Source organism: Haemaphysalis longicornis, unplaced genomic scaffold (assembly GCF_048455015.1).
Source record: "Haemaphysalis longicornis isolate Haplotype H1 unplaced genomic scaffold, Haemaphysalis longicornis Haplotype H1 scaffold_3, whole genome shotgun sequence".
Lineage (NCBI taxonomy): Eukaryota > Metazoa > Arthropoda > Arachnida > Ixodida > Ixodidae > Haemaphysalis > Haemaphysalis longicornis.
In genome coordinates, this window is record NW_027526335.1 from 105,423,044 (window position 1) to 105,449,955 (window position 26,912).

Sequence of the window (26,912 nt, forward strand, 5' to 3'; positions counted from 1 at the left end):
ACTCTCGGTCACTGCCTGCTGCCTACGACTTTGACGAATCATTTGACCGAATATCCTGTAATGGGTAAGATGAACATCATAAACATACCTCTTAACCCAAAAAGCAAATGCCAGATAGTTTGCATTCTCTTACCCTTCTTTTACAGCGATGCAGTAAGGGCTTCCCAGACTTTTGCAGGAAGAGCGTATGAACAAAAAAGAGTGACCTGCGTCGGCCGGGAATCGAACCCGGGCCACCCGCGTGGCAGGCGAGTATTCTACCACTGAACCACCGACGCTTTTTTTTTCTTTATTGTCATATTTTGACACAGCACTTGAACCAAACAAACCAAAAACAAGATAACGATAAAAACTGGTAGCCAAAAACCTTGCTAGCAGAAAGCGGTTAAAATTGCTTCAGGTCCGCTAGCGACTCCATCACGGACAGCCACTCTGGAGGGTCAGGTTCAGCCCTCCACACTTCAATCATCAATCGCATAGTATCAGCAAAATACTCTTTTGAGCGTTTGGCATCAACGTCGCGATGACGGATCGCCATACGCGACTTCCAAATGCCGTGCAAAGCCAGGACCATGACAAGGTCATATGGTACCTCGTTGTCGCTCTCAATGGGCAGGAACCTGATCCCATGTGCGTCCAGAGGGAAGTCCTTTTTTAAAGTCCGCTGAAGCACGTCCCAAAAAAATATCGCATCCCAGCACTCGAGGAACACATGTTCTACCGTTTCGGGTTCCTTACACGGGTAGCATTAAACCCCCCATGGCATGTACAAACCCTTCTCTTTCTGCCACGTTTTTACAGGGAGGACACCCGCATGCAGTTTAAAAAAGAATGACTTAACCCATGGCGGTACCGCCATTCGTTTTACACGTTTGAGCACGTCCTGTTCTGGCCCTGCACGGTACATTGACCTATACAACGGCACAGATAATGCAGTGTCAAGCAAATCACGGTACAACTCTTTCCGCGTGACACTAGATAAGTACTCTGTACTGAAACGTGCACGCAAAAACCGGGTCGCTTGAATGACTTCACGGAAGTAGCCCTTGATTACTCCGACAGAAAAGTGGGCAGACGTAACAACAAATTCAGGTAATGCCCTTGATAACTTCAGCTGACACACTGTACGCAGGAAATGATCGTTCACGTCACGAAAGAACAAAAAACGATTGGCGACTTGCCGCAAAAACAAATGGGACAAAGAAAGTCCCCCCCCCCCCCCCCCCCCCCCCCCCTGACGCACGCGCCGAAAGAGATTCGTGCGGCTCGTCCATTTTTCCATGTCGATTCCCAGATCATCACTGCAAACACCCGGTGCAGGGCTTACATGTGAACGCGAACAGTGCAGCACCTGAAGTACGTACCACAGTTTGCTCATCAAAAATATGTTGCATACTGATGCTCTAGCAAACATGGAAAGTCCACTTCCTTTCCATTTCTCAGCTTTTTCGCGCAATTCAGCGGTCTGTCTGCGCCAGTAAGGGTCATCACTGTCTTCATAGTTTTCCAGGGGCACTCCCAAGTACTTAGCGGGCGTCGTCTGCCAGCTGATACATTCAAACACACTAGGCGCGCTTTCCCAGTCCCCATCCCAAAATCCTAAACACTTTTGCCAGTTTACTCCACTGGCACTATATTTACAAAACCGTTTTAGAGCGTTTACAGCAACGCTGATGCTGCTTCTATCAACACAAAAAAGGGCAATGTCATCAGCGTAGGCCAAGACACGCACTTCAGCTGACTCTAATCGAAACCCGTTGACGCTCTCACTTCTTATGATGCTTAAACAAAACGCTTCAATATATACACAAAAAATTCCCCCGCACCTCCCCGAGGGGGATTGTGAGGATGCAGAAATGCGAACGTCGAACGCAACGTCCTCGGGTACCATGCGAGGAAGGCACCGAACAACCTTCGATACGTCGATGGGCACGTTCACCGCCTCTCCCTTGATTCCAAGCTGCCCCCGTCCCTTTATTCCACAAGTATGGTGTGGTCCAACAATGTCTCTTATTACACTCTGCAAGCGGCTAGCTAATACTTAAATTAATATCTTATAATCAACGTTGGTTAAACTGATTGGGCGATAGGCAGATATTTCCCTCAGTTTATTATCGTCCTCCGATTTCGGTATAAAGACTGTGTGGGACACAAGAAAGGACGGAGGTAGGTCTCCGGTTTTGTAAGACTCGGCGTAAACTTTACGCAAAACAGGGCTTAGATCCTCCTTGAACATTTTATAAAAGGCTGAGCTCAGTCCATCCGGACCCGGGGTCTTCCCTGGGCTCAGCTCGTCAATGGCTCTCCTTATTTCATCTACTGTTATATCACTTTCAAGACCTGCTGCTGTTTCTTCGCTCAGGCGCGCCAACAAACACATAAATTCCTTTTGGAACTGGACAGCATCGATAGTCGGACGCGCGAACAACTTCTCATAGTAGTCACAGAAACTACGCTCGATGCTTGCCTGGTCATTACACTTTACGCAATCGTACTCTATTTCCGCTATCGTATTTCTGCGCGCGTATCTTTTCTCTGAACTGAGTGCCCTTTTGGTAGGCGTTTCACTTAGTAGGGACTGTTCAGCCCTTGCGCGTACAAGTGCGCCGTGATACTTTTCCTTATCTAATTCTTCAAGCTGCACCTTCAGTGTTCGAATGTCGTCCTTGAACGTACCGGGCGACTTACATTCTTCGGTAACAAAAACATCAAGGCTACTTCGTAGCAGGGCTCCTTTGCATTTATCTTTATTTTTCATTGCCCCCGATCTTTCCAGGGCTTTCATTTTTACTTCTTGTTTGAAGAGTTCCCATTTAAAAATGAAGTTCACTTCTTCATCACTACCGAAAATTTTTCGTGCGCATGTATTTACTGCCTCCACGAAAGTTCCGTCTTCGACTAACTTATTGTTCATCTTCCATAAGCCCCAACAAAAGGTATTTCGCCGCTTCGCGCTCCTACCGAGCGTTAAAGATACCAAACAGTGATCGCTGAACGAGACAGGTATCACACGGTATTCTTCACACTGCGGCAGTAGCTCAAGCGATAAGTACACCCTATCAAGACGCGCATGGCTATTGCCTTGGAAATGCGTGTAGCGCACGGGGCCATTACTACCGACGCTATCACCAACGTCTTCTAGGGCGAAGTCCGCTACAATATCACTTAGTACCGCCGTACTAGCATCTCTAAAAGGTGACGGGCTACTTTTGTCGCGTGCAGAACACACGCAGTTAAAGTCACCCAGTAAAATTACCATCCGGTCTCTCTCACACCACTTTCTAATTTCCTCAAAAAACAACTTCCTTTCGGCGGCTTTGGTGGGGCCGTACATGTACATGTAAATAACCCGCCATTCATTTGATAACAAGGCCAAATCACACACAACCAACCGCACCGAATCAGACGCAGTGACGGTATTCAGGGTGGCCCCTAAACTACGCCGTATTAACAGTGCGCAACCCCCTGAGAACCTGACTGCGTGAGAAACACAGACGTCATAACGCGAGATGAATGGCCGCACCATACGGTCCGTCTGATCCTCTCTCTCGACCTTGGTTTCTTGCAAAGCGAGAATATCCAGATCCTCGTCTACAAGAAGGCGGTGCAACTGACTTTGACGTCTCCGATCCACAAGCCCCCTGACATTTAGCGTGGCTATGCGTATAGGCTTGCTTAAATAAACCATTCCAAGAAAGCGACGGGGATTACCGTGTAACACTTAAGTCCGTACATTCCAATAAAAAGCACCCCTCAGACACTAAAGAACTCACCCGCATTCCAAAACGCAACTACAACCAAAAAGGAAATGAAACACTCATACATACGCTCATACATACACTCATACATACACACATTAAACTGCAAACACTCTAAGCGCTTTACTGGCACCCCTAAACACGGTGCTATACTTGCCCCTCCCCCCTTCCCCACCCTAAAAAACACACCGAAAGGCACTTTACGGGCAACAAAGTCACCGGAGACGCTGCAAAAGTACTCCCTGGACCCACCTACGCAGTTCAGTTTAGTTCGCTCGCGCTTCGGTAGAGCAGTGCAACACCAGACACAGATCAAACAGTTGCCGACTACCTTTGGAAGCATCATGGTGACTAGGTGGTCCTAGCCGGGGGCTTTGTGCGGTCTGGGGGGACGTTGGGCTTCGGCTTGAAGCTCGAACGTCTCACTATAACCGCCTTGGTAGGCGGCTCCTCGCTGCCGGGGAGACCGTCGCCTTGTCCTGTGTCGTTGCCCTCTCGCTGCCGCTTTGCGGCGGCACCACTGAGGTCCATTTGCATGACGTCCTCTACTGTAGACGACGCCGCCGTCGTCCCCTGGCTTGCCGCTCCGGGGCAGCCAACCTCCTTTGGCGCGGTGTGTTGGGGATGCGTCTTCGGCTGACCGGGCGGCTCCTTTTCAGGACCGCGCTGGCCAGCCTCGGCCTCGACCTGTTCCGCAGGCGTCTGCTCCTTTGCCGCCTCGCCAGTGACTCCTGCTGCGGTCTCCTCCCCGTCTGCCTCGTCCATGAGGTTTTCGCGGAGGTCCTCGTCCTTCGAAGGCCCGGTGACGCTAGCGTAGGACTTGACACAGGCTGCCGCTTCGTGCCCGTAGCGACGGCACGCCGAACAACGTGGCACCTTACACTCCCGGCGAACGTGGCCCTTCATGTTGCAGCGCGAACACTGCGGGGCCCTCCCGGTGATGACGACGAGGGCCTTGTCGCCCGCCACGCGTAGCTCGTGCGGCAGGTCTTCCAGAGTCACTCCGGCCTTCAGTTTAAGGGTCACCGACCGCAGCGTGGAACCTTTATCTTGAATTCCGTCAACTCGCCAACGCACTCTGCGAACCTCACCGACACGCCCGTAAGGCGCCAGCGCAGCGCGCACTACCTCGTCCGGCACGTTGCACAGAAGCCAATGTAGCTTCACACGCGCTTCCTGGTTGCTCGGGTCGATAACAAGGCAGCGCCTGTCCCTTACCTTGATGTCGCTTGCTTCCAAAATTTTCTTCACACCTTCCGCTGACTTAAACGTCACCGCCCAGACGTGACTCATCTGATACGCCTCCAATGCCAAAACATCGGGGAGCAGCGCCAGACCAGCCAACGTGTCGCGGAAATCCTCGACACGATAGGGGCGGGCACGCATGTCCGCATGCAGAAACACCGTGTTTAGCACCGACTGTCCTGTAGGAAACTGGGGCAAAAGTACTTGGTAGTCCTGGGAATCCTGGGCAAAAATCCTGTTACCGCGGGCCGAAAGGCCCGCTGAAGCCGCTCCTTGGGCGGAGCTCGACATTCTGCGACCGCATGCTGGCGCAACTGGAAGCAGAATCCCCCACTGAACCACCGACGCCGACGAAAGGCAGCAGAACTGGATACCGTTCCTCGTCTGATTACAAAACGAGTTTCTTTAATTAGGTCACTTCTGGTGTGACAGAATTCTCGGTCACTGCCTGCTGCCCACGATTTTGACGAATCATTTGACCGAACATGCTGTAATGGGTAAGATGCACATCACAAACATACCTGTTAACACAAAAAGCAAACGCCAGATAGTTTGCATTCTCTTCCCGCTCTTTTACAGCGATGCAGTAAGGGCTTCCCCGACTTTGGCAGGAAGAGCGTATGAACAAAAAAGAGTGACCTGCGTCGGCCGGGAATCGAACCCGGGCCACCCGCGTGGCAGGCGAGTATTCTACCACTGAACCACCGACGCCGATGCAAGGCAGCAGAACTGCTTACCGTTCCTCGTCTGATTTCAAAACGCGTTTCTTTAATTAGGTCACTTCTGGTGTGACCGAACTCTCGGTCACTGCCTGCTGCCTACGACTTTGACGGATCATTTGACCGAACATGCTGTAATGGGTAAGATGCACATCATAAACATACCTGTTAACCCAAAAAGCAAACGCTAGATAGTTTGCATTCTCTTCCCGCTCTTTTACAGCGATGCAGTAAGGGCTTCCACGACTCTGGCACGAAGAGCGTATGAACAAAAAAGAGTGACCTGGGTCGGCCGGAAATCGAACCCGGGCCACCCGCGTGGCAGGCGAGTATTCTACCACTGAACCACCGAAGCCGATGCAAGGCGGCAGAACTGGATACCGTTCCTCGTATGATTTCAAAACGAGTTTCTTTAATTAGGTCACTTCTGGTGTGACCGAATTCTTGGTCACTGCCTGCTGCCTACGACTTTGACGAATCATTTGACCGAACATGCTGTAATGGGTAAGATGCACATCACAAACATACCTGTTAACACAAAAAGCAAACGCCAGATAGTTTTCATTCTCTTCCCGCTCTTTTACAGCGATGCAGTAAGGGCTTCCACGACTTTGGCAGGAAGAGCGTATGAACAAAAAAGAGTGACCTGCGTCGGCCGGGAATCGAACCCGGGCCACCCGCGTGGCAGGCGAGTATTATACCACTGAACCACCGACGCCGATGCAAGGCAGCAGAACTGCATACCGTTCCTCGTCTGATTTCAAAACGAGTTTCTTTAATTAGGTCACTTCTTTTGTGACCGAACTCTCGGTCACTGCCTGCTGCCTACGATTTTGACGGATCATTTGACCGAACATGCTGTAATGGGTAAGATGCACATCATAAACATACCTGTTAACCCAAAAATCAAACGCCAGATAATTTGCATTCTCTTCCCGCTCTTTTACAGCGATGCAGTAAGGGCTTCCCCGACTTTGGCAGGAAGAGCGTATGAACAAAAAAGAGTGACCTGCGTCGGCCGGGAATCGAACCCGGGCCACCCGCGTGGCAGGCGAGTATTATACCACTGAACCACCGACGCCGATGCAAGGCAGCAGAACTGCATACCGTTCCTCGTCTGATTTCAAAACGAGTTTCTTTAATTAGGTCACTTCTTTTGTGACCGAACTCTCGGTCACTGCCTGCTGCCTACGATTTTGACGGATCATTTGACCGAACATGCTGTAATGGGTAAGATGCACATCATAAACATACCTGTTAACCCAAAAATCAAACGCCAGATAATTTGCATTCTCTTCCCGCTCTTTTACAGCGATGCAGTAAGGGCTTCCCCGACTTTGGCAGGAAGAGCGTATGAACAAAAAAGAGTGACCTGCGTCGGCCGGGAATCGAACCCGGGCCACCCGCGTGGCAGGCGAGTATTCTACCACTGAACCACCGACGCCGATGCAAGGCAGCAGAACTGCATACCGTTCCTCGTCTGATTTCAAAACGAGTTTCTTTAATTAGGTCACTTCTTTTGTGACCGAACTCTCGGTCACTGCCTGCTGCCTACGACTTTGACGGATCATTTGACCGAACATGCTGTAATGGGTAAGATGCACATCATAAACATACCTGTTAACCCAAAAAGCAAACGCTAGATAGTTTGCATTCTCTTCCCGCTCTTTTACAGCGATGCAGTAAGGGCTTCCACGACTTTGGCAGGAAGAGCGTATGAACAAAAAAGAGTGACCTGCGTCGGCCGGAAATCGAACCCGGGCCACCCGCGTGGCAGGCGAGTATTCTACCACTGAACCACCGAAGCCGATGCAAGGCGGCAGAACTGGATACCGTTCCTCGTATGATTTCAAAACGAGTTTCTTTAATTAGGTCACTTCTGGTGTGACCGAATTCTTGGTCACTGCCTGCTGCCTACGACTTTGACGAATCATTTGACCGAACATGCTGTAATGGGTAAGATGCACATCACAAACATACCTGTTAACACAAAAAGCAAACGCCAGATAGTTTTCATTCTCTTCCCGCTCTTTTACAGCGATGCAGTAAGGGCTTCCACGACTTTGGCAGGAAGAGCGTATGAACAAAAAAGAGTGACCTGCGTCGGCCGGGAATCGAACTCGGGCCACCCGCGTGGCAGGCGAGTATTATACCACTGAACCACCGACGCCGATGCAAGGCAGCAGAACTGCATACCGTTCCTCGTCTGATTTCAAAACGAGTTTCTTTAATTAGGTCACTTCTTTTGTGACCGAACTCTCGGTCACTGCCTGCTGCCTACGATTTTGACGGATCATTTGACCGAACATGCTGTAATGGGTAAGATGCACATCATAAACATACCTGTTAACCCAAAAATCAAACGCCAGATAATTTGCATTCTCTTCCCGCTCTTTTACAGCGATGCAGTAAGGGCTTCCCCGACTTTGGCAGGAAGAGCGTATGAACAAAAAAGAGTGACCTGCGTCGGCCGGGAATCGAACCCGGGCCACCCGCGTGGCAGGCGAGTATTATACCACTGAACCACCGACGCCGATGCAAGGCAGCAGAACTGCATACCGTTCCTCGTCTGATTTCAAAACGAGTTTCTTTAATTAGGTCACTTCTTTTGTGACCGAACTCTCGGTCACTGCCTGCTGCCTACGATTTTGATGGATCATTTGACCGAACATGCTGTAATGGGTAAGATGCACATCATAAACATACCTGTTAACCCAAAAATCAAACGCCAGATAATTTGCATTCTCTTCGCGCTCTTTTACAGCGATGCAGTAAGGGCTTCCCCGACTTTGGCAGGAAGAGCGTATGAACAAAAAAGAGTGACCTGCGTCGGCCGGAAATCGAACCCGGGCCACCCGCGTGGCAGGCGAGTATTCTACCACTGAACCACCGACGCCGATGCAAGGCAGCAGAACTGCTTACCGTTCCTCGTCTGATTTCAAAACGCGTTTCTTTAATTAGGTCACTTCTGGTGTGACCGAACTCTCGGTCACTGCCTGCTGCCTACGACTTTGACGGATCATTTGACCGAACATGCTGTAATGGGTAAGATGCACATCATAAACATACCTGTTAACCCAAAAAGCAAACGCTAGAAAGTTTGCATTCTCTTCCCGCTCTTTTACAGCGATGCAGTAAGGGCTTCCACGACTCTGGCAGGAAGAGCGTACGAACAAAAAAGAGTGACCTGCGTCGGACGGAAATCGAACCCGGGCCACCCGCGTGGCAGGCGAGTATTCTACCACTGAACCACCGACGCCGATGCAAGGCCGCAGAACTGGATACCGTTCCTCGTCTGATTTCAAAACGAGTTTCTTTAATTAGGTCACTTCTGGTGTGACCGAATTCTCGGTCACTGCCTGCTGCCTACGACTTTGACGAATCATTTGACCGAACATGCTGTAATGGGTAAGATGCACATCACAAACATACCTGTTAACACAAAAAGCAAACGCCAGATAGTTTGCATTCTCTTCCCGCTCTTTTACAGCGATGCAGTAAGGGCTTCCACGACTTTGGCAGGAAGAGCGTATGAACAAAAAAGAGTGACCTGCGTCGGCCGGAAATCGAACCCGGGCCACCCGCGTGGCAGGCGAGTATTATACCACTGAACCACCGACGCCGATGCAAGGCAGCAGAACTGCATACCGTTCCTCGTCTGATTTCAAAACGAGTTTCTTTAATTAGGTCACTTCTTTTGTGACCGAACCCTCGGTCACTGCCTGCTCCCTACGACTTTGACGGATCATTTGACCGAACATGCTGTAATGGGTAAGATGCACATCATAAACATACCTGTTAACCCAAAAAGCAAACGCCAGATAATTTGCATTCTCTTCCCGCTCTTTTACAGCGATGCAGTAAGGGCTTCCACGACTTTGGCAGGAAGAGCGTATGAACAAAAAAGAGTGACCTGCGTCGGCCGGAAATCGAACCCGGGCCACCCGCGTGGCAGGCGAGTATTATACCACTGAACCACCGACGCCGATGCAAGGCAGCAGAACTGCATACCGTTCCTCGTCTGATTTCAAAACGAGTTTCTTTAATTAGGTCACTTCTTTTGTGACCGAACTCTCGGTCACTGCCTGCTGCCTACGACTTTGACGGATCATTTGACCGAACATGCTGTAATGGGTAAGATGCACATCATAAACATACCTGTTAACCCAAAAAGCAAACGCTAGATAGTTTGCATTCTCTACCAGCTCTTTTACAGCGATGCAGTAAGGGCTTCCCCGACTTTGGCAGGAAGAGCGTATGAACAAAAAAGAGTGACCTGCGTCGGCCGGGAATCGAACCCGGGCCACCCGCGTGGCAGGCGAGTATTCTACTACTGAACCACCGACGCCGATGCAAGGCAGCAGAACTGCATACCGTTCCTCGTCTGATTTCAAAAGGAGTTTCTTTAATTAGGTCACTTCTTTTGTGACCGAACTCTCGGTCACTGCCTGCTGCCTACGACTTTGACGGATCATTTGACCGAACATGCTGTAATGGGTAAGATGCACATCATAAACATACCTGTTAACCCAAAAAGCAAACGCTAGATAGTTTGCATTCTCTTCCCGCTCTTTTACAGCGATGCAGTAAGGGCTTCCCCGACTTTGGCAGGAAGAGCGTATGAACAAAAAAGAGTGACCTGCGTCGGCCGGAAATCGAACCCGGGCCACCCGCGTGGCAGGCGAGTATTCTACCACTGAACCACCGACGCCGATGCAAGGCAGCAGAACTGCTTACCGTTCCTCGTCTGATTTCAAAACGCGTTTCTTTAATTAGGTCACTTCTGGTGTGACCGAACTCTCGGTCACTGCCTGCTGCCTACGACTTTGACGGATCATTTGACCGAACATGCTGTAATGGGTAAGATGCACATCATAAACATACCTGTTAACCCAAAAAGCAAACGCTAGAAAGTTTGCATTCTCTTCCCGCTCTTTTACAGCGATGCAGTAAGGGCTTCCACGACTCTGGCAGGAAGAGCGTATGAACAAAAAAGAGTGACCTGCGTCGGCCGGAAATCGAACCCGGGCCACCCGCGTGGCAGGCGAGTATTCTACCACTGAACCACCGACGCCGATGCAAGGCGGCAGAACTGGATACCGTTCCTCGTCTGATTTCAAAACGAGTTTCTTTAATTAGGTCACTTCTGGTGTGACCGAATTCTCGGTCACTGCCTGCTGCCTACGACTTTGACGAATCATTTGACCGAACATGCTGTAATGGGTAAGATGCACATCACAAACATACCTGTTAACACAAAAAGCAAACGCCAGATAGTTTGCATTCTCTTCCCGCTCTTTTACAGCGATGCAGTAAGGGCTTCCCCGACTTTGGCAGGAAGAGCGTATGAACAAAAAAGAGTGACCTGCGTCGGCCGGGAATCGAACCCGGGCCACCCGCGTGGCAGGCGAGTATTCTACCACTGAACCACCGACGCCGATGCAAGGCGGCAGAACTGGATACCGTTCCTCGTCTGATTTCAAAACGAGTTTCTTTAATTAGGTCACTTCTGGTGTGACCGAATTCTCGGTCACTGCCTGCTGCCTACGACTTTGACGAATCATTTGACCGAACATGCTGTAATGGGTAAGAGGCACATCACAAACATACCTGTTAACACAAAAAGCAAACGCCAGATAGTTTGCATTCTCTTCCCGCTCTTTTACAGCGATGCAGTAAGAGCTTCCACGACTTTGGCAGGAAGAGCGTATGAACAAAAAAGAGTGACCTGCGTCGGCCGGAAATCGAACCCGGGCCACCCGCGTGGCAGGCGAGTATTCTACCACTGAACCACCGACGCCGATACAAGGCAGCAGAACTGCTTACCATTCCTCGTCTGATTTCAAAACGCGTTTCTTTAATTAGGTCACTTCTGATGTGACCGAACTCTCGGTCACTGCCTGCTGCCTACGACTTTGACGAATCATTTGACCGAACATGATGTAATGGGTAAGATGCACATCATAAACATACCTGTTAACCCAAAAAGCAAACGCCAGATAGTTTGCATTCTCCTCCCGCTCTTTTAAAGCGATGCAGTAAGGGCTTCCCCGACTTTGGCAGGAAGAGCGTATGAACAAAAAAAGAGTGACCTGCGTCGGCCGGAAATCGAACCCGGGCCACCCGCGTGGCAGGCGAGTATTCTACCACTGAACCACCGACGCCGATACAAGGCAGCAGAACTGCTTACCGTTCCTCGTCTGATTTCAAAACGCGTTTCTTTAATTAGGTCACTTCTGGTGTGACCGAACTCTCGGTCACTGCCTGCTGCCTACGACTTTGACGGATCATTTGACCGAACATGCTGTAATGGGTAAGATGCACATCATAAACATACCTGTTAACCCAAAAAGCAAACGCTAGATAGTTTGCATTCTCTTCCCGCTCTTTTACAGCGATGCAGTAAGGGCTTCCACGACTCTGGCACGAAGAGCGTATGAACAAAAAAGAGTGACCTGCGTCGGCCGGAAATCGAACCCGGGCCACCCGCGTGGCAGGCGAGTATTCTACCACTGAACCACCGACGCCGATACAAGGCAGCAGAACTGCTTACCGTTCCTCGTCTGATTTCAAAACGCGTTTCTTTAATTAGGTCACTTCTGATGTGACCGAACTCTCGGTCACTGCCTGCTGCCTACGACTTTGACGAATCATTTGACCGAACATGATGTAATGGGTAAGATGCACATCATAAACATACCTGTTAACCCAAAAAGCAAACGCCAGATAGTTTGCATTCTCCTCCCGCTCTTTTACAGCGATGCAGTAAGGGCTTCCCCGACTTTGGCAGGAAGAGCGTATGAACAAAAAAGAGTGACCTGCGTCGGCCGGAAATCGAACCCGGGCCACCCGCGTGGCAGGCGAGTATTCTACCACTGAACCACCGACGCCGATACAAGGCAGCAGAACTGCTTACCGTTCCTCGTCTGATTTCAAAACGCGTTTCTTTAATTAGGTCACTTCTGGTGTGACCGAACTCTCGGTCACTGCCTGCTGCCTACGACTTTGACGGATCATTTGACCGAACATGCTGTAATGGGTAAGATGCACATCATAAACATACTCGTTAACCCAAAAAGCAAACGCCAGATAGTTTGCATTCTCTTCCCGCTCTTTTACAGCGATGCAGTAAGGGCTTCCACGACTTTGGCAGGAAGAGCGTATGAACAAAAAAGAGCGAGCTGCGTCGGCCGGGAATCGAACCCGGGCCACCCGCGTGGCAGGCGAGTATTCTACCACTGAACCACCGACGCCGATGCAAGGCAGCAGAACTGCATACCGTTCCTCGTCTGATTTCAAAACGAGTTTCTTTAATTAGGTCACTTCTGATGTGACCGAACTCTCGGTCACTGCCTGCTGCCTACGACTTTGACGAATCATTTGACCGAACATGATGTAATGGGTAAGATGCACATCATAAACATACCTGTTAACCCAAAAAGCAAACGCCAGATAGTTTGCATTCTCCTCCCGCTCTTTTACAGCGATGCAGTAACGGCTTCCCCGACTTTGGCAGGAAGAGCGTATGAACAAAAAAGAGTGACCTGCGTCGGCGAATCGAACCCGGGCCACCCGCGTGGCAGGCGAGTATTCTACCACTGAACCACCGACGCCGATGCAAGGCAGCAGAACTGCATACCGTTCCTCGTCTGATTTCAAAACGAGTTTCTTTAATTAGGTCACTTCTGATGTGACCGAACTCTCGGTCACTGCCTGCTGCCTACGACTTTGACGAATCATTTGACCGAACATGATGTAATGGGTAAGATGCACATCATAAACATACCTGTTAACCCAAAAAGCAAACGCCAGATAGTTTGCATTCTCCTCCCGCTCTTTTACAGCGATGCAGTAAGGGCTTCCCCGACTTTGGCAGGAAGAGCGTATGAACAAAAAAGAGTGACCTGCGTCGGCGAATCGAACCCGGGCCACCCGCGTGGCAGGCGAGTATTCTACCACTGAACCACCGACGCTTTTTTTTTCTTTATTGCCGTTTTGCCTGAAACGTTCACATTACACAAGTCATAATACAAACAATACATTCAAAAGGGGTAAAATACCAACCACTAATTAGCGGCAATGGTGTTTTTAAAATCGCTTTAGCGTGGCCAGATCATCGAGCACGGGAAGCCACTCAGGACGCTCGTTTAAAGTCCTGTACACTTCTCGTATGTAAGAAATATTTTCCACAAAATACTCTCTCGCTGGTCGAGCATCCAATTCAGCATGTCTGTCTGCCATTCTAGTCCTCCATAAACTATGAAGGCTCAGTACCATAAACATGTCATAGGGAACACTTTCGGCCTTGTCCACGGGTAGGAAACGGATACCATAATAAGTGACAGGCAAGTCTTTTTTAAGTGTCCGCTGAAGTATGTCCCAGTGAAAGCGAGCATCAGAACAATCAAGAAAGATGTGTTCTGTTGTTTCTGGCTTATTACATATTCTGCAGTTGATGTTCCCGCCTACAAATATTCCTTTATCCTTAAGCCATGGTTTGACAGGGAGTGTGCCACTATGAAGTTGAAAAAAGAAGCTCTTGCTCGATGCCTTGATCGGCATCTTTTTGATCCGTTTTAAAACATCCTTGGCCTTTCCTCCGTCATATATACAGCGATAAAGGGGAACAGGCAAAGAAACATCAATAATAGCTTTGTACAATGTTCTTCGTGGAACAACACTTAAATACTGCAGAGAAAAACGGGCATTCAGAAATTTAAATGCCCACACTACATCCCTAAGGAATCCTCGTATAGCCACCGGCTTTACAGCAACAGTCGAAATAACAAAATTAGGTAGGGCATCTCGCAACCTTATCTGAATTATTGCACGCAAAGTGGGATCAGCTTGATCTCTCAGAAAAAGAAACCTCGAAACGACCTGTCTCAAAAATAAATGAGTCAAACCCAATCCTCCGGGCTTAAGAGAAAGAAATAAATTAGTGCGGCTTGTTCGTTCCCATTCAGAATGCCAAATAAATACCGCAAATACTCGGTGCAGTTTCTGCACACTTTTCCTTGACATGCACAGGGCTTGGAGCACATACCAAATCTTAGCAACTAAAAAAATGTTGCAGACGGTGGCTCGGGCGAACATTGACAAGTCCCTCCCGCCCCATTTCTGTGCTTTATTTCGAGTTTTCTCGGTTTCTTTGGCCCAGTACTCCGTCGGTTCTTTGTATTGATCCAGTGGTACACCCAGGTACTTGGCAGGTGTGGTGGTCCAATGTAATTTCTCAAAATACTCGGGTGTAGTATCCCAGGTACCGTGCCAAATACCTATAGATTTGTTCCAATTTATCGCACTTGCCGTAAGCTCGCAGAACCGTGATGCTTGTTTGACCGCTATGCTGACACTTTCTTTGTCACTGCAGATGATTGCTATGTCGTCAGCATACAATAGAATTTTGACTTCATTTTCGTGTATCCTAAATCCTTGTATTTTCTCGTCGTGTAAAATTTTCCGACAGAAAGGTTCAATGTATATGGCGAAAAGTAAGGCGCTTAAGGGGCATCCTTGTTTTACAGATGACTGAACATCCAAGCTTTGACCTAACCTTTTGTTTACTATGAGATTCGCAGAGCTATTCGCGTATGACATTTTCACACCTTGTAATATGACAGATCCTACGTTTACGTGTTCAAGGATAGCAAACATGATCTCATGGGCGACGCGGTCAAACGCCTTTTGCAAGTCTAATTGCAGTATGGCCGCACGCCCTCCTAGCACATCAACGCACTCGAGGACGCTTCTGACCAGGTGGACGTTTGTCATTATCGTCCGTCCTTTTATTCCACATGTTTGATGTGGTCCAACAATTTCCTTCATTACACTCTGCAATCTGCTCGCTAGAACCTTCATAAATATTTTATAGTCAACGTTTGTTAGACTAGTTGGCCGATATGCTTCTACAGATAATAATTGGGTAGGATCATCAGTCTTTGGGATTAGAACTACATGCGTTTTTCTAAACGACGGAGGCATTTCTTTGTGTTCATACGCTTCATTAATAACTCGGTGCAACACCTGAGATACTTCATATTTAAAAAATTTATAAAATGTGGCACCTAGGCCATCTGGCCCTGGTGACTTCCCGGGTGTAAGCTCGTCTATAGCTCGTTCAATTTCCCCTAAGGTGATAGGAACTTCAAGGTTCGTTTTAACTTCTTCATCAAGCATGGGCATGAATGGAAGAAACTCTGTTTTAAACCCGTCTTTGATAAGCTTCGGCCGTCGCAGTAACTCCCCGTAGTACTCCTCAAATGCGCGTTGTATTGTTTCTCCATCTTCTGTGACGTCACCCGCATATCGCACCGCTTTTATTTCGTTTTGCGTCGCGTATCTCTTTTCTTCGCCAAGTGCCCGTTTCGTCGGCGTTTCGCCTAGCCACAGCTTCTCAGTCCTTGCCCGTATTATAGCGCCGTGGTATCTTTCCTGATCGATAAGTTCTAGTTGTCGTTTAACTTCTCTAATAGCCTCAGTGCTATCATTACACTGCGCTGCGCTTCTGCTCAGCAAGAAATCGAGCTGGCACTGTAATTCTTTCTCTTTCATTTTCTCGCTTTGACGCTTTGCGCACGCCATTTCAATCGCATGCATCTTAACCTCTTGTTTAAAAAGTTCCCACAATGGTATTACTTCATTTTCCTGTGCTTGAACGAGCTTCAGCATCTTTTCTTTAACTTTATCTGTAAATGTTTCTTCCTGCAAAAGTTTATCGTTAAACTTCCAGAATTCCCAGTTGAATTTATGCTTTTTTGAAGCCCTCCCCAATGTGAACATCACTAAACTGTGATCGCTAAACGAGACGTGTTTAACTCCATAGTTGGTACACGCATGCGCAAGGTTGGCTGATATATATGCTCGATCTAATCGTGCATGGCTGTTATTTTGGTGGTGGGTATACTGCACGGGTCGTCCTTCTGACATAATACCGCCAATATCCTCTAAGTTGTGTTCGGTTACAATAGTGTTTAGTAATTCAGCGCTCGCATCACGGACTGTGGCAGTTCCTGCTCTATCTTTCGCATGGCAAACACAATTGTAGTCACCCAACACAAGAACATTTTTGTCATCATCGAGGTAACACTCAATGCGCTCAAAAAACACTTTACGTTCAGTTGCTTTGTTAGGCGCATAAAGGCATATAGCTCGGAAACTTAAGCCAGAAAAAGTAAAGTCACAGACAATAAGCCGTCCAGTTTCACATGAAACTACATTTTCAATCACATTGCCCATCGATTTGTTAAGGGAAAGGGCACAGCCACCAGATAGACCAACTGCATGGGATATGCAAACATAATATCGGGACGTAAATGATAGGACCATCCGCTCCGTTTGCTCTTCGTTGTCTATTTTTGTTTCCTGTACCGCAATGATGTCCAGATTATTTTCCATGCAGAGCCTACTTAGCTGATATTGCCGCTTTTTTGCGCATAGCCCTCTTACGTTTATTGTGGCTACACGCATTGTTGTCTCTAGATTTAGGGCCATTTATGTACGTACGAGAGCATACGGTTCGGTCGTGCCCCTTTTAAAAGCACCAAAAAACACAATAATGCTCATAGGGAAAAGCAAGTTTCCCATGTAGCGCTGCAATCGTGTTCGTGAAAAAGAAGAAACCATACCTCAGAAGGACGGCCTCTAGTAATTTTCGTTATCAAGTCCCATCACGCAGCGCACCACAAGCACAGCAATTGTTTCTACGTCGTCGGTTCGTTCAACTGTCTCCGGTCTGGTGGAACGTTCGGTTTCGGCTTGAAGGATGGACGACGCACGACCGTCGATTTAGGTGGTGGTTCACCGGATGCCGCCGCCTCGTTTTCACGTTCTCCTTCCTCGTTGCTTCCGTGTGGTCTTTTCGCAACACTGTTGCTGGTGCGTAGTTTGCTGGCGTCCAGGCTTGTGTCCATGATTTCTACACTCTCTGCTGGGGTATCCCACGTTGCCGGCGCAGGGGCGTTTCCACCTCCCTTCGCGCTTGCGTCAGGTAATGGTGGAAAATCGGGCGAACATTTCTGTGCACCGCCACCACGTGCATTCAGGTTTTCATCAGATTCTGGCGGTTTATCTGGCTCTGTCACCGGTGTATCTTGGTCTTGCAATCCTTTGGCGGCCTCCTCAGCGTCGTCTTCATCCATTAGGAGCTCGGACTTTTCCGAGCTCCCACCCGGTGCTGCCACATTTGCGTAAGTTTTCAAACACGCCTCCTCCGTGTGACCGTAACGCCGGCAGCGTGAGCACCGTGGTACGCGGCACTCGCGCCGAACGTGTCCCTGTAGTTGACACCGAAGACACAGCGGTGCCCTTCCTGGAACAATCACAAGTGCCATGTCGCCGCCTACGCGTAACTGGTGCGGTATGTCGTCCGGTGTCAGGCCCACTTTGAGCTTCAAGGTCACAAATCGAGTCGTCGAGCCTTTGTCGGTGACGCCGAAAACACGCCACCGCTCTCTTGAGATGTCCGTCACTTTGCCATAGGGCAGAAACGCCGTGCGCACCTCATCGTCGGGCACCCCATGTAGAAGCCAATGGAGCTTAATCCTTACGTCGAGGTTGTGCGGGTCGATCACTAGACACTTCCGCTGCTTGACTTTCACATCGTCGGCCGCAAGAATTTTCTTCACGGCATCGGCATTACTGAAGGTAACCGCCCATACGTGATTCATTTGGTACGCCCCCAGAGCGATAACGTCTGGGAGCAGCGCCAAATGAGTGAGCGTATCTCGGAAATCTTCTACGCGGAAAGCCCTGGCTTTCACGTCACCGTGCAAAAAAACAGTGTTCAAAACAAACTTTCCTGTTGGCAGTTGAGGCAGCATAACTTGATAATCCTGGTTGTCAGTTCCCGAAGGCCTGTTTCCGCGGCCAAGCTCGGCCGCATTTACCGCTCCCGAGGAGCCAGACATCCTGCGTCCGTACGCAAGCGCAGCCGGAAGCAGAATCCTCAACCACCGACGCCGATGCAAGGCGGCGGAACTGGATACCGTTCCTCGTCTGATTTCAAAACGAGTTTCTTTAATTAGGTCACTTCTGGTGTGACCGAATTCTCGGTCACTGCCTGCTGCCTACGACTTTGACGAATCATTTGACCGAACATGCTGTAATGGGTAAGATGCACATCACAAACATACCTGTTAACACAAAAAGCAAACGCCAGATAGTTTGCATTCTCTTCCCGCTCTTTTACAGCGATGCAGTAAGGGCTTCCCCGACTTTGGCAGGAAGAGCGTATGAACAAAAAAGAGTGACCTGCGTCGGCCGGGAATCGAACCCGGGCCACCCGCGTGGCAGGCGAGTATTCTACCACTGAACCACCGACGCTTTTTTTTCTTTATTGCCTGGTTTTGACAACACACAAAACATTACAGATCATCACAATAAAACACTCAACTCAGGAAAAATGGGGCTGCCAGCGAATAACGGGCTGGCGTTGTCATTAAAAAAGCCTGATCTTTGTCAGCTGCTCCATTTCTGGCAGCCAAACCGGGAATAACTCCCGAGACTTAATAATTTGGACAAAGCGACCAACACTCTCTTTGAAATACTGTAGTGCAAAACGGGCATCAACATCATTATACAGTCTTGCTGTGCGCGAGCGCCATATGCTATGGAGGCCCAGTACCATTACTAAATCATAAGGCCCTCCAGCCTCATTGTCCACTGCAAGAAATCGTATACCGTGAGGGTTTAACGGAAAGTCTTTTCGTAATGTCCTTTGTAGAACATCCCATAAATACACCCCCTCACAACAATGCAAAAACACGTGGTCGATTGTCTCTGGTAATTTACATCTAAAACAGTCTGTCCCCCATGGTACAAATAGCCCCCTCTGTTCCATAAATGTTCTTACTAATAATGTACCTGTATGCAGCCTAAAGAAAAAAGACTTGACCCCTTGCTGAATTTACATCTTTTTCACCCTCTTAAGGACGTCCTTGCCTGGGCCTCCAGAGTACATAGCTCTGTACATTGGCACAGGGAACACGGTATCCACAATATCGTTACACAGGTTTTTCCTTTTTACCGTACTTAAGTATTCTTTTGAAAACCGCGCGTTCAAAAAATTTACACTTCCAACGACTTCTTTGAAAAAACCAAAAATGCCTCCATGCATATGCCCAGTGGTTACAACAAAGTCAGGCAGAAGCCTGCCCAACCTTACCTGACATACTGTCCTCAGAAAGGGGTCCCTTACATCCCTTACAAACAGACATCTATTTACAAGCTGTCGCACAAATAAGTGCGCCAATCCCAGACCCCCATCTTTGATTCGCCTGAACAGGTTGGTGCGGCTGCACCTCTCCCAATTCGAGGCCCACACGAATACAGCAAGGACCCGATGCAGCTTTTGCACATTTGTACGCGAACAGTGCAGCACTTGCATCACGTACCACAGTTTACTAACGAAAAACAGGTTGCACACTGTTGCCCTAGCAAAGGTTGACAAACACGCCCCCCTCCACTTGTCTGCCTTTGCTCGAGTCTCCTGTGCTAGTTCGTGCCAATACGGCTCACTATCTTTATAAAACTGTAGCGGGGCTCCCAGGTACTTTACGGGTGTTGTTACCCAGCTTACGTTGGCGAAAGTGTCAGGGGTTGATTGCCATTCTCCATGCCAGAACCCCAGGCACTTTCCCCAATTTACAAGGCTCCCTGTCATTGTACTAAACTGTTTTGTTATCTCAACTACTTTACTGATACTGTCTTTGTTCTCACAGAATACCGTAATGTCGTCTGCATAAGCCAATACTTTTACCTCGGCCTCATGCACTCGGAACCCTCGAATTTCGACGTCTGTGAGGATACGTAAACACAATGTTTCAATATAAATGCAGAACAAAAGTGGACTGAGGGGGCAGCCCTGGCGTACAGAGCGTTGCACGTTAATGGGCGCTCCCAATGCTTTGTTCACAACTAACCGCGTGGTGCAATTCCGGTACGCCAATGCTACCCCCTCTTTGATAACAGAACCGACGTTGATATAGTCCAAAATAGAGAACAATACTTCGTGTGATACACAATCAAAGGCCTTTTCAAGGTCTAGCTGAAGCACAACGACTCCTACATGCATGGCATCGGAACACTCAAGCACACACCTTGCCTTATGTATATTGGTGCAAATGGACCTTCCCCGTATGCCGCAAGTCTGATGAGGACCGACTATTTTATGTATCACTCCCTGGAGCCTACTTGCTAGTATCTTCATAAATATTTTATAGTCCACGTTCGTAAGTGAAATGGGCCTATAAGACGCAACCTGCTTAAGTTTTCCAACATCTTCTGTTTTAAAAATTAACACCGTGTGAGCAGTTCCGTAAGAAGGTGGCAGTGATTTCAACTTAAACGATTCATTAAAAACCACAGCTAATACCGGTGATAGTTCACTCTTAAATTCTTTGTAAAACGCCGCAGTCAAACCATCAGGGCCTGGCGATTTGCCTGGGTTTAAATTGTCAATGGCGTCTTCAACTTCCTTCAATGCTATTGGTTGTTGTAGCCACTCCTTCGTTTCGTCGTCAAGCTTAGGCATGTTGCTGAGGAATTCTTTCTTGAAGCTTTCAACATCGGCAGAGCGAAAGGCAAAAAGCGACTGATAGTGCTCAAAAAAGGCACGCTCGATGTGCTTGCTATCCCCTGAAGTTTCGCCGTTCCATTCAATCTCGGTTATATGATTACGACGAGCATGCGCTTTCTCGAGCCCCAAGGCCCGCTTTGTAGGTCTTTCCCCCCGCTATCGCCTGGACCGCTCTTGCTCATACAAGCGCTCCGTGATAGCGCTCTTCGTCGATTATTTCTAGCTTTTGTTTTGTTTGCCTGATATCGTCTTTGTACACGCCCGGCTGTTTGCCCTCTTGCTCTGTCAGTGTTTTTAGCAATTCTCGGAGCAACGTTTCCTTTTCATTTTGTTCGAACCTTATGCAGCTGGCCTATTCGATCGCTTTAATTTTTGACGCTTCTTTTGTTAGTTCCCACGTTTCCAAGATATTATTTTGGCTGGCCTGTTCGATTTTGCTAATTTGGTCCTTTACTATGTTGCTGAAATTTTCGTCTTTTAAGATCTTTTTATTTAACTTCCATAATTCCCATATAAAATTGTTCCGCCGTTTTTTGTGCCCTATTCTGCACGCGACCAGACAATGATCGCTGAAAGACAATGGCAAAACACTGTAATTGCTGCACATTGCGACCGTTTCCAAGGATACGTAAATCCGGTCCAGTCGGGCGTGGCTAGCGCCTTGAAAGTGCGTGTATTGCACACTTCTTGCGCCCTCCAAACATTCGGCAACATCCTCCAGACCGAATTCCACAATATGCTCAGACAACAAAGCAGTGCTGACGTCCTTGAACGGCCTTTTACTTGTCTTGTCGCGTGCCGTTAAGACGCAATTGAAATCCCCTAATAGTATTATTTGCCGATCAGTGGTAAGGTGCTGCCTAATACTAACAAAAAAGTCGGCACGTTCGTCCCCAGAATTGGGGGCATAAATGCACAAAACGCGCCACTCGACACTGCGAAAGGAGTAATCGCACACCACTAATCGGCCTGACAAGCACGACGTCACGGTTTGGACAGCTAAGCCCGGTAGCTTTCGCACAAAAAGCACGCAACCCGCCGAAGTGCCGACTGCGTGACTAACACATGCGAAGTACCTCGACGTGAAACGCCGCACCATGCTCTCAGTCTCTGCCTCCCCCTGCACCTTCGTTTCCTGAACCGCCAACACATCAACGTCATGCTCGGTTAACAGCCGGTACACTTGGCTCTGTTTTCTTTTCCCAGCCAATCCCCTGACGTTGAGTGTAGCTACGTTAAGGGCGAGGTCGTCAGACAGTTTCGTTCAATGAGAGGCGGAGAGCATGGCGCTTACCTTTCGCGTCTTGAGCTGGCTACGCGCTACCGCCCGCTGCTGCGCTGTCCCTTGCGTTGAGCTGTTGGGGGCGCGTTTCCGGGGGTTTCCTTTCGGGCGGTATGGTGGGCTTGGGTCTGAACGACGGGCGCCGTATCTGCGTTGTTTTCGCCGGCGGCTCCTCGCTGTTCTTCTTACCCACGTTGTCGTTCTCGTCAGCAGCGTCAACGTGGGGGCGTTTGGCTGACCCTGCCGCTGCTCCGTCGGTGTCCATCTTCTCTGGGTGTTGCCCCACCAGTGCAGCGGGGGGCTCGGGTGTCGAGCACTTTTGGTCACGTTCACCCAAGACCTCCTCTGGTGGTGCCGTTGCTGCTGGGGTGGCCTCGGGGGTTTTCACTTCCTGGGTGAGGCAGGCTTCCCTTGGGGTCACGGTGGTATTTTCGGAGGGCTCGCCACCACCAGCGCATTTGGCTGCTTCCTCTGCCTCGATGGCGTCCATAAGGTGGTCGGTAGCACCCTCGCTGTCAGCGGGTCCCGTCACTGACGCGTACGAGGGCACGCACTGCGTCTCGACGTGACCAAAACGCCGACACTTGGAACAACGGGGCACCTTGCAGTCCCGCCGCACATGGCCCTGGCCGTTGCAGCGAAGGCACTGCATGGGGCGTCCCGGTGCCACGACGAGGGCGAGCTCCCCTGCAACCTTTATCTGGTGCGGCAGGTTGTCAACCTTGAGGCCTCTTTTCAACTTCAGCAGCACCGTCCTCGTCGTAGAACCCTTGTCGGTGACGCCCTGGACGCGCCACCGCTCCCGGTTCACTTCGGTCACTTTGCCGTACGACGCAAAGGCAGCCCGGATGTCGTCGTCGGCGACGCCATGAAGCAGCCAGTGCAACTTCAGTCTGACCTGTTGATCTTGCGGGTCGATGACGACGCAGCGCCGGCCCTTTACTTGAAGTTCCGTGACCGCGAGCATCTTCTTCGTTGCTTCGGCGCTGCTGAACGTTACTGCCCACACATGGTTTATCTGGTATGCCCCCAACGCGACAACCTCGGGGAGCAGACCAGTCCGTGCGAGCGCATCCCGAAAATCTTCGACCTTAAAAGGTCTGGCCTTCACGTCGCCGTGCAAAAACACCGTGTTTAAAACGATGCGTCCGGTGGGCAGTTGCAGCAGAATAATCTGGTACTCCTCGTTATCGCTTCCCGTTGGCCTGTTTCCGCGGCTCGGCTGAGCCGCTATCGCCGCTCCGCTGGAGCTCATGATTCTGCGTCCGCACGCTTCGGTGGCCGGAAGTAGAATCTGAACCACCGACGCCGATGCAAGGCGGCTGAACTGGATACCGTTCCTCGTCTGATTTCAAAACGAGTTTCTTTAATTAGGTCCCTTCTGGTGTGACCGAACTCTCGGTCACTGCCTGCTGCCTACGACTTTGACGAATCATTTGACCGAACATGCTGTAATGGGTAAGATGTACATCATAAACATACCTGTTAACCCAAAAAGCAAACGCCAGATAGTTTGCATTCTCTTCCCGCTCTTTTACAGCGATGCAGTAAAGGCTTCCACGACTTTGGCAGGAAGAGCGTATGAACAAAAAAGAGTGACCTGCGTCGGCCGGGAATCGAACCCGGGCCACCCGCGTGGCAGGCGAGTATTCTACCACTGAACCACCGACGCCGATGCGAGGCGGCAGAACTGGATACCGTTCCTCGTCTGATTTCAAAACGAGTTTCTTCAATTAGGTCACTTCTGGTGTGACCGAACTCTCGGTCACTGCCTGCTGCCTACGACTTTGACGAATCATTTGACCGAACATGCTGTAATGGGCAAGATGCACATCATAAACATACCTGTTAACACAAAAAACAAACGCCAGATAGTTTGCATTCTCTTCCCGCTCTTTTACAGCGATGCAGTAAGGGCTTCCACGACTTTGGCAGGAAGAGCGTATGAACAAAAAAGAGTGACCTGCGTCGGCCGGAAATCGAACCCGGGCCACCCGCGTGGCAGGCGAGTATTCTACCACTGAACCACCGACGCCGATGCAAGGCAGCAGAACTGCTTACCGTTCCTCGTCTGATTTCAAAACGAGTTTCTTTAATTAGGTCACTTCTCGTGTGACCGAACTCTCGGTCACTGCCTGCTGCCTACGACTTTGACGAATCATTTGACCGAACATGCTGTAATGGGTAAGATGCACATCATAATCATACCTGTTAACCCAAAAAGCCAACGCCAGATAGTTTGCATTCTCTTCCCGCTCTTTTACAGCGATGCAGTAAGGGCTTCCACGACTTTGGCAGGAAGAGCGTATGAACAAAAAAGAGTGACCTGCGTCAGCCGGGAATCAAACCCGGGCCACCCGCGTGGCAGGCGAGTATTCTACCACTGAACCACCAACGCCGATGCAAAGCAGCAGAACTGCTTACCGTTCCTCGTCTGATTTCAAAACGAGTTTCTTTAATTAGGTCATTTCTGGTGTGACCGAACTCTCGGTCACTGCCTGCTGCCTACGACTTTGACGAATCATTTGACCGAACATGCTGTAATGGGAAAGATGCACATCATAAACATACCTGTTAACACAAAAAGCAAACGCCAGATAGTTTGCATTCTCTTTCCGCTCTTTTACAGCGATGCAGTAAGGGCTTCCACGACTTTGGCAGGAAGAGCGTATGACAAAAAAGAGTCACCTGCGTCGGCCGGGAATCGAACCCGGGCCACCCGCGTGGCAGGCGAGTATTCTACCACTGAACCACCGACGCCGATGCGAGGCGGCAGAACTGGATACCGTTCCTCGTCTGATTTCAAAACGAGTTTCTTCAATTAGGTCACTTCTGGTGTGACCGAACTCTCGGTCACTGCCTGCTGCCTACGACTTTGACGAATCATTTGACCGAACATGCTGTAATGGGCAAGATGCACATCATAAACATACCTGTTAACACAAAAAACAAACGCCAGATAGTTTGCATTCTCTTCCCGCTCTTTTACAGCGATGCAGTAAGGGCTTCCACGACTTTGGCAGGAAGAGCGTATGAACAAAAAAGAGTGACCTGCGTCGGCCGGAAATCGAACCCGGGCCACCCGCGTGGCAGGCGAGTATTCTACCACTGAACCACCGACGCCGATGCAAGGCAGCAGAACTGCTTACCGTTCCTCGTCTGATTTCAAAACGAGTTTCTTTAATTAGGTCACTTCTCGTGTGACCGAACTCTCGGTCACTGCCTGCTGCCTACGACTTTGACGAATCATTTGACCGAACATGCTGTAATGGGTAAGATGCACATCATAATCATACCTGTTAACCCAAAAAGCCAACGCCAGATAGTTTGCATTCTCTTCCCGCTCTTTTACAGCGATGCAGTAAGGGCTTCCACGACTTTGGCAGGAAGAGCGTATGAACAAAAAAGAGTGACCTGCGTCAGCCGGGAATCAAACCCGGGCCACCCGCGTGGCAGGCGAGTATTCTACCACTGAACCACCAACGCCGATGCAAAGCAGCAGAACTGCTTACCGTTCCTCGTCTGATTTCAAAACGAGTTTCTTTAATTAGGTCATTTCTGGTGTGACCGAACTCTCGGTCACTGCCTGCTGCCTACGACTTTGACGAATCATTTGACCGAACATGCTGTAATGGGAAAGATGCACATCATAAACATACCTGTTAACACAAAAAGCAAACGCCAGATAGTTTGCATTCTCTTTCCGCTCTTTTACAGCGATGCAGTAAGGGCTTCCACGACTTTGGCAGGAAGAGCGTATGACAAAAAAGAGTCACCTGCGTCGGCCGGGAATCGAACCCGGGCCACCCGCGTGGCAGGCGAGTATTCTACCACTGAACCACCGACGCCGATGCAAGGCAGCAGAACTGGATACCGTTCCTCGTCTGGTTTCAAAACGAGTTTCTTTAATTAGGTCACTTCTGGTGTGACCGAACTCTCGGTCACTGCCTGCTGCCTACGACTTTGACGAATCATTTGACCGAACATGCTGTAATGGGTAAGATGCACATCATAAACATACCTGTTAACACAAAAAGCAAACGCCAGATAGTTTGCATTCTCTTTCCGCTCTTTTACAGCGATGCAGTAAGGGCTTCCACGACTTTGGCAGGAAGAGCGTATGAACAAAAAAGAGTGACCTGCGTCGGCCGGGAATCGAACCCGGGCCACCCGCGTGGCAGGCGAGTATTCTACCACTGAACCACCGACGCCGATGCAAGGCAGCAGAACTGGATACCGTTCCTCGTCTGGTTTCAAAACGAGTTTCTTTAATTAGGTCACTTCTGGTGTGACCGAACTCTCGGTCACTGCCTGCTGCCTACGACTTTGAC

At 49.5% G+C, this 26,912-nt stretch overlaps 1 protein-coding gene and 31 non-coding genes across 32 annotated transcripts; all 32 read right to left on the minus strand.

The window, feature by feature from the left end:
- Positions 1-207: 207 nt before the first annotated feature.
- On the minus strand, positions 208-278 carry Trnag-gcc (transfer RNA glycine (anticodon GCC)). Its single transcript has one exon. It is a non-coding gene; the product is annotated as a tRNA-Gly (tRNA).
- A 5,365-nt stretch (positions 279-5,643) lies between these two features.
- On the minus strand, positions 5,644-5,714 carry Trnag-gcc (transfer RNA glycine (anticodon GCC)). Its single transcript has one exon. It is a non-coding gene; the product is annotated as a tRNA-Gly (tRNA).
- Positions 5,715-6,006: 292 nt separating this feature from the next.
- On the minus strand, positions 6,007-6,078 carry Trnag-gcc (transfer RNA glycine (anticodon GCC)). Its single transcript has one exon. It is a non-coding gene; the product is annotated as a tRNA-Gly (tRNA).
- Positions 6,079-6,369: 291 nt separating this feature from the next.
- Positions 6,370-6,440, minus strand: Trnag-gcc (transfer RNA glycine (anticodon GCC)). Its single transcript has one exon. It is a non-coding gene; the product is annotated as a tRNA-Gly (tRNA).
- A 292-nt stretch (positions 6,441-6,732) lies between these two features.
- Trnag-gcc (transfer RNA glycine (anticodon GCC)) lies at positions 6,733-6,803 on the minus strand. The gene has a single exon. It is a non-coding gene; the product is annotated as a tRNA-Gly (tRNA).
- Positions 6,804-7,095: 292 nt separating this feature from the next.
- Positions 7,096-7,166, minus strand: Trnag-gcc (transfer RNA glycine (anticodon GCC)). Its single transcript has one exon. It is a non-coding gene; the product is annotated as a tRNA-Gly (tRNA).
- Positions 7,167-7,458: 292 nt separating this feature from the next.
- Trnag-gcc (transfer RNA glycine (anticodon GCC)) lies at positions 7,459-7,529 on the minus strand. Its single transcript has one exon. It is a non-coding gene; the product is annotated as a tRNA-Gly (tRNA).
- A 292-nt stretch (positions 7,530-7,821) lies between these two features.
- On the minus strand, positions 7,822-7,892 carry Trnag-gcc (transfer RNA glycine (anticodon GCC)). Its single transcript has one exon. It is a non-coding gene; the product is annotated as a tRNA-Gly (tRNA).
- Positions 7,893-8,184: 292 nt separating this feature from the next.
- On the minus strand, positions 8,185-8,255 carry Trnag-gcc (transfer RNA glycine (anticodon GCC)). Its single transcript has one exon. It is a non-coding gene; the product is annotated as a tRNA-Gly (tRNA).
- A 292-nt stretch (positions 8,256-8,547) lies between these two features.
- Trnag-gcc (transfer RNA glycine (anticodon GCC)) lies at positions 8,548-8,618 on the minus strand. The gene has a single exon. It is a non-coding gene; the product is annotated as a tRNA-Gly (tRNA).
- Positions 8,619-8,910: 292 nt separating this feature from the next.
- Trnag-gcc (transfer RNA glycine (anticodon GCC)) lies at positions 8,911-8,981 on the minus strand. Its single transcript has one exon. It is a non-coding gene; the product is annotated as a tRNA-Gly (tRNA).
- A 292-nt stretch (positions 8,982-9,273) lies between these two features.
- Positions 9,274-9,344, minus strand: Trnag-gcc (transfer RNA glycine (anticodon GCC)). The gene has a single exon. It is a non-coding gene; the product is annotated as a tRNA-Gly (tRNA).
- Positions 9,345-9,636: 292 nt separating this feature from the next.
- On the minus strand, positions 9,637-9,707 carry Trnag-gcc (transfer RNA glycine (anticodon GCC)). Its single transcript has one exon. It is a non-coding gene; the product is annotated as a tRNA-Gly (tRNA).
- A 292-nt stretch (positions 9,708-9,999) lies between these two features.
- Trnag-gcc (transfer RNA glycine (anticodon GCC)) lies at positions 10,000-10,070 on the minus strand. Its single transcript has one exon. It is a non-coding gene; the product is annotated as a tRNA-Gly (tRNA).
- A 292-nt stretch (positions 10,071-10,362) lies between these two features.
- On the minus strand, positions 10,363-10,433 carry Trnag-gcc (transfer RNA glycine (anticodon GCC)). Its single transcript has one exon. It is a non-coding gene; the product is annotated as a tRNA-Gly (tRNA).
- A 292-nt stretch (positions 10,434-10,725) lies between these two features.
- On the minus strand, positions 10,726-10,796 carry Trnag-gcc (transfer RNA glycine (anticodon GCC)). Its single transcript has one exon. It is a non-coding gene; the product is annotated as a tRNA-Gly (tRNA).
- Positions 10,797-11,088: 292 nt separating this feature from the next.
- Positions 11,089-11,159, minus strand: Trnag-gcc (transfer RNA glycine (anticodon GCC)). Its single transcript has one exon. It is a non-coding gene; the product is annotated as a tRNA-Gly (tRNA).
- Positions 11,160-11,451: 292 nt separating this feature from the next.
- Trnag-gcc (transfer RNA glycine (anticodon GCC)) lies at positions 11,452-11,522 on the minus strand. Its single transcript has one exon. It is a non-coding gene; the product is annotated as a tRNA-Gly (tRNA).
- Positions 11,523-11,815: 293 nt separating this feature from the next.
- Positions 11,816-11,886, minus strand: Trnag-gcc (transfer RNA glycine (anticodon GCC)). Its single transcript has one exon. It is a non-coding gene; the product is annotated as a tRNA-Gly (tRNA).
- A 292-nt stretch (positions 11,887-12,178) lies between these two features.
- Trnag-gcc (transfer RNA glycine (anticodon GCC)) lies at positions 12,179-12,249 on the minus strand. The gene has a single exon. It is a non-coding gene; the product is annotated as a tRNA-Gly (tRNA).
- A 292-nt stretch (positions 12,250-12,541) lies between these two features.
- On the minus strand, positions 12,542-12,612 carry Trnag-gcc (transfer RNA glycine (anticodon GCC)). The gene has a single exon. It is a non-coding gene; the product is annotated as a tRNA-Gly (tRNA).
- A 292-nt stretch (positions 12,613-12,904) lies between these two features.
- Positions 12,905-12,975, minus strand: Trnag-gcc (transfer RNA glycine (anticodon GCC)). Its single transcript has one exon. It is a non-coding gene; the product is annotated as a tRNA-Gly (tRNA).
- Positions 12,976-18,974: 5,999 nt separating this feature from the next.
- Trnag-gcc (transfer RNA glycine (anticodon GCC)) lies at positions 18,975-19,045 on the minus strand. Its single transcript has one exon. It is a non-coding gene; the product is annotated as a tRNA-Gly (tRNA).
- A 3,567-nt stretch (positions 19,046-22,612) lies between these two features.
- On the minus strand, positions 22,613-23,836 carry LOC144175358 (uncharacterized). Its single transcript, XM_077704439.1, has one exon. The coding sequence runs from the start codon at positions 23,834-23,836 to the stop codon at positions 22,613-22,615; it is 1,224 nt and encodes a 407-aa protein (XP_077560565.1).
- Positions 23,837-24,182: 346 nt separating this feature from the next.
- Positions 24,183-24,253, minus strand: Trnag-gcc (transfer RNA glycine (anticodon GCC)). Its single transcript has one exon. It is a non-coding gene; the product is annotated as a tRNA-Gly (tRNA).
- A 292-nt stretch (positions 24,254-24,545) lies between these two features.
- On the minus strand, positions 24,546-24,616 carry Trnag-gcc (transfer RNA glycine (anticodon GCC)). Its single transcript has one exon. It is a non-coding gene; the product is annotated as a tRNA-Gly (tRNA).
- A 292-nt stretch (positions 24,617-24,908) lies between these two features.
- On the minus strand, positions 24,909-24,979 carry Trnag-gcc (transfer RNA glycine (anticodon GCC)). Its single transcript has one exon. It is a non-coding gene; the product is annotated as a tRNA-Gly (tRNA).
- A 291-nt stretch (positions 24,980-25,270) lies between these two features.
- Trnag-gcc (transfer RNA glycine (anticodon GCC)) lies at positions 25,271-25,341 on the minus strand. The gene has a single exon. It is a non-coding gene; the product is annotated as a tRNA-Gly (tRNA).
- Positions 25,342-25,633: 292 nt separating this feature from the next.
- On the minus strand, positions 25,634-25,704 carry Trnag-gcc (transfer RNA glycine (anticodon GCC)). Its single transcript has one exon. It is a non-coding gene; the product is annotated as a tRNA-Gly (tRNA).
- Positions 25,705-25,996: 292 nt separating this feature from the next.
- Positions 25,997-26,067, minus strand: Trnag-gcc (transfer RNA glycine (anticodon GCC)). Its single transcript has one exon. It is a non-coding gene; the product is annotated as a tRNA-Gly (tRNA).
- Positions 26,068-26,358: 291 nt separating this feature from the next.
- Positions 26,359-26,429, minus strand: Trnag-gcc (transfer RNA glycine (anticodon GCC)). Its single transcript has one exon. It is a non-coding gene; the product is annotated as a tRNA-Gly (tRNA).
- A 292-nt stretch (positions 26,430-26,721) lies between these two features.
- Positions 26,722-26,792, minus strand: Trnag-gcc (transfer RNA glycine (anticodon GCC)). The gene has a single exon. It is a non-coding gene; the product is annotated as a tRNA-Gly (tRNA).
- Positions 26,793-26,912: the final 120 nt, after the last annotated feature.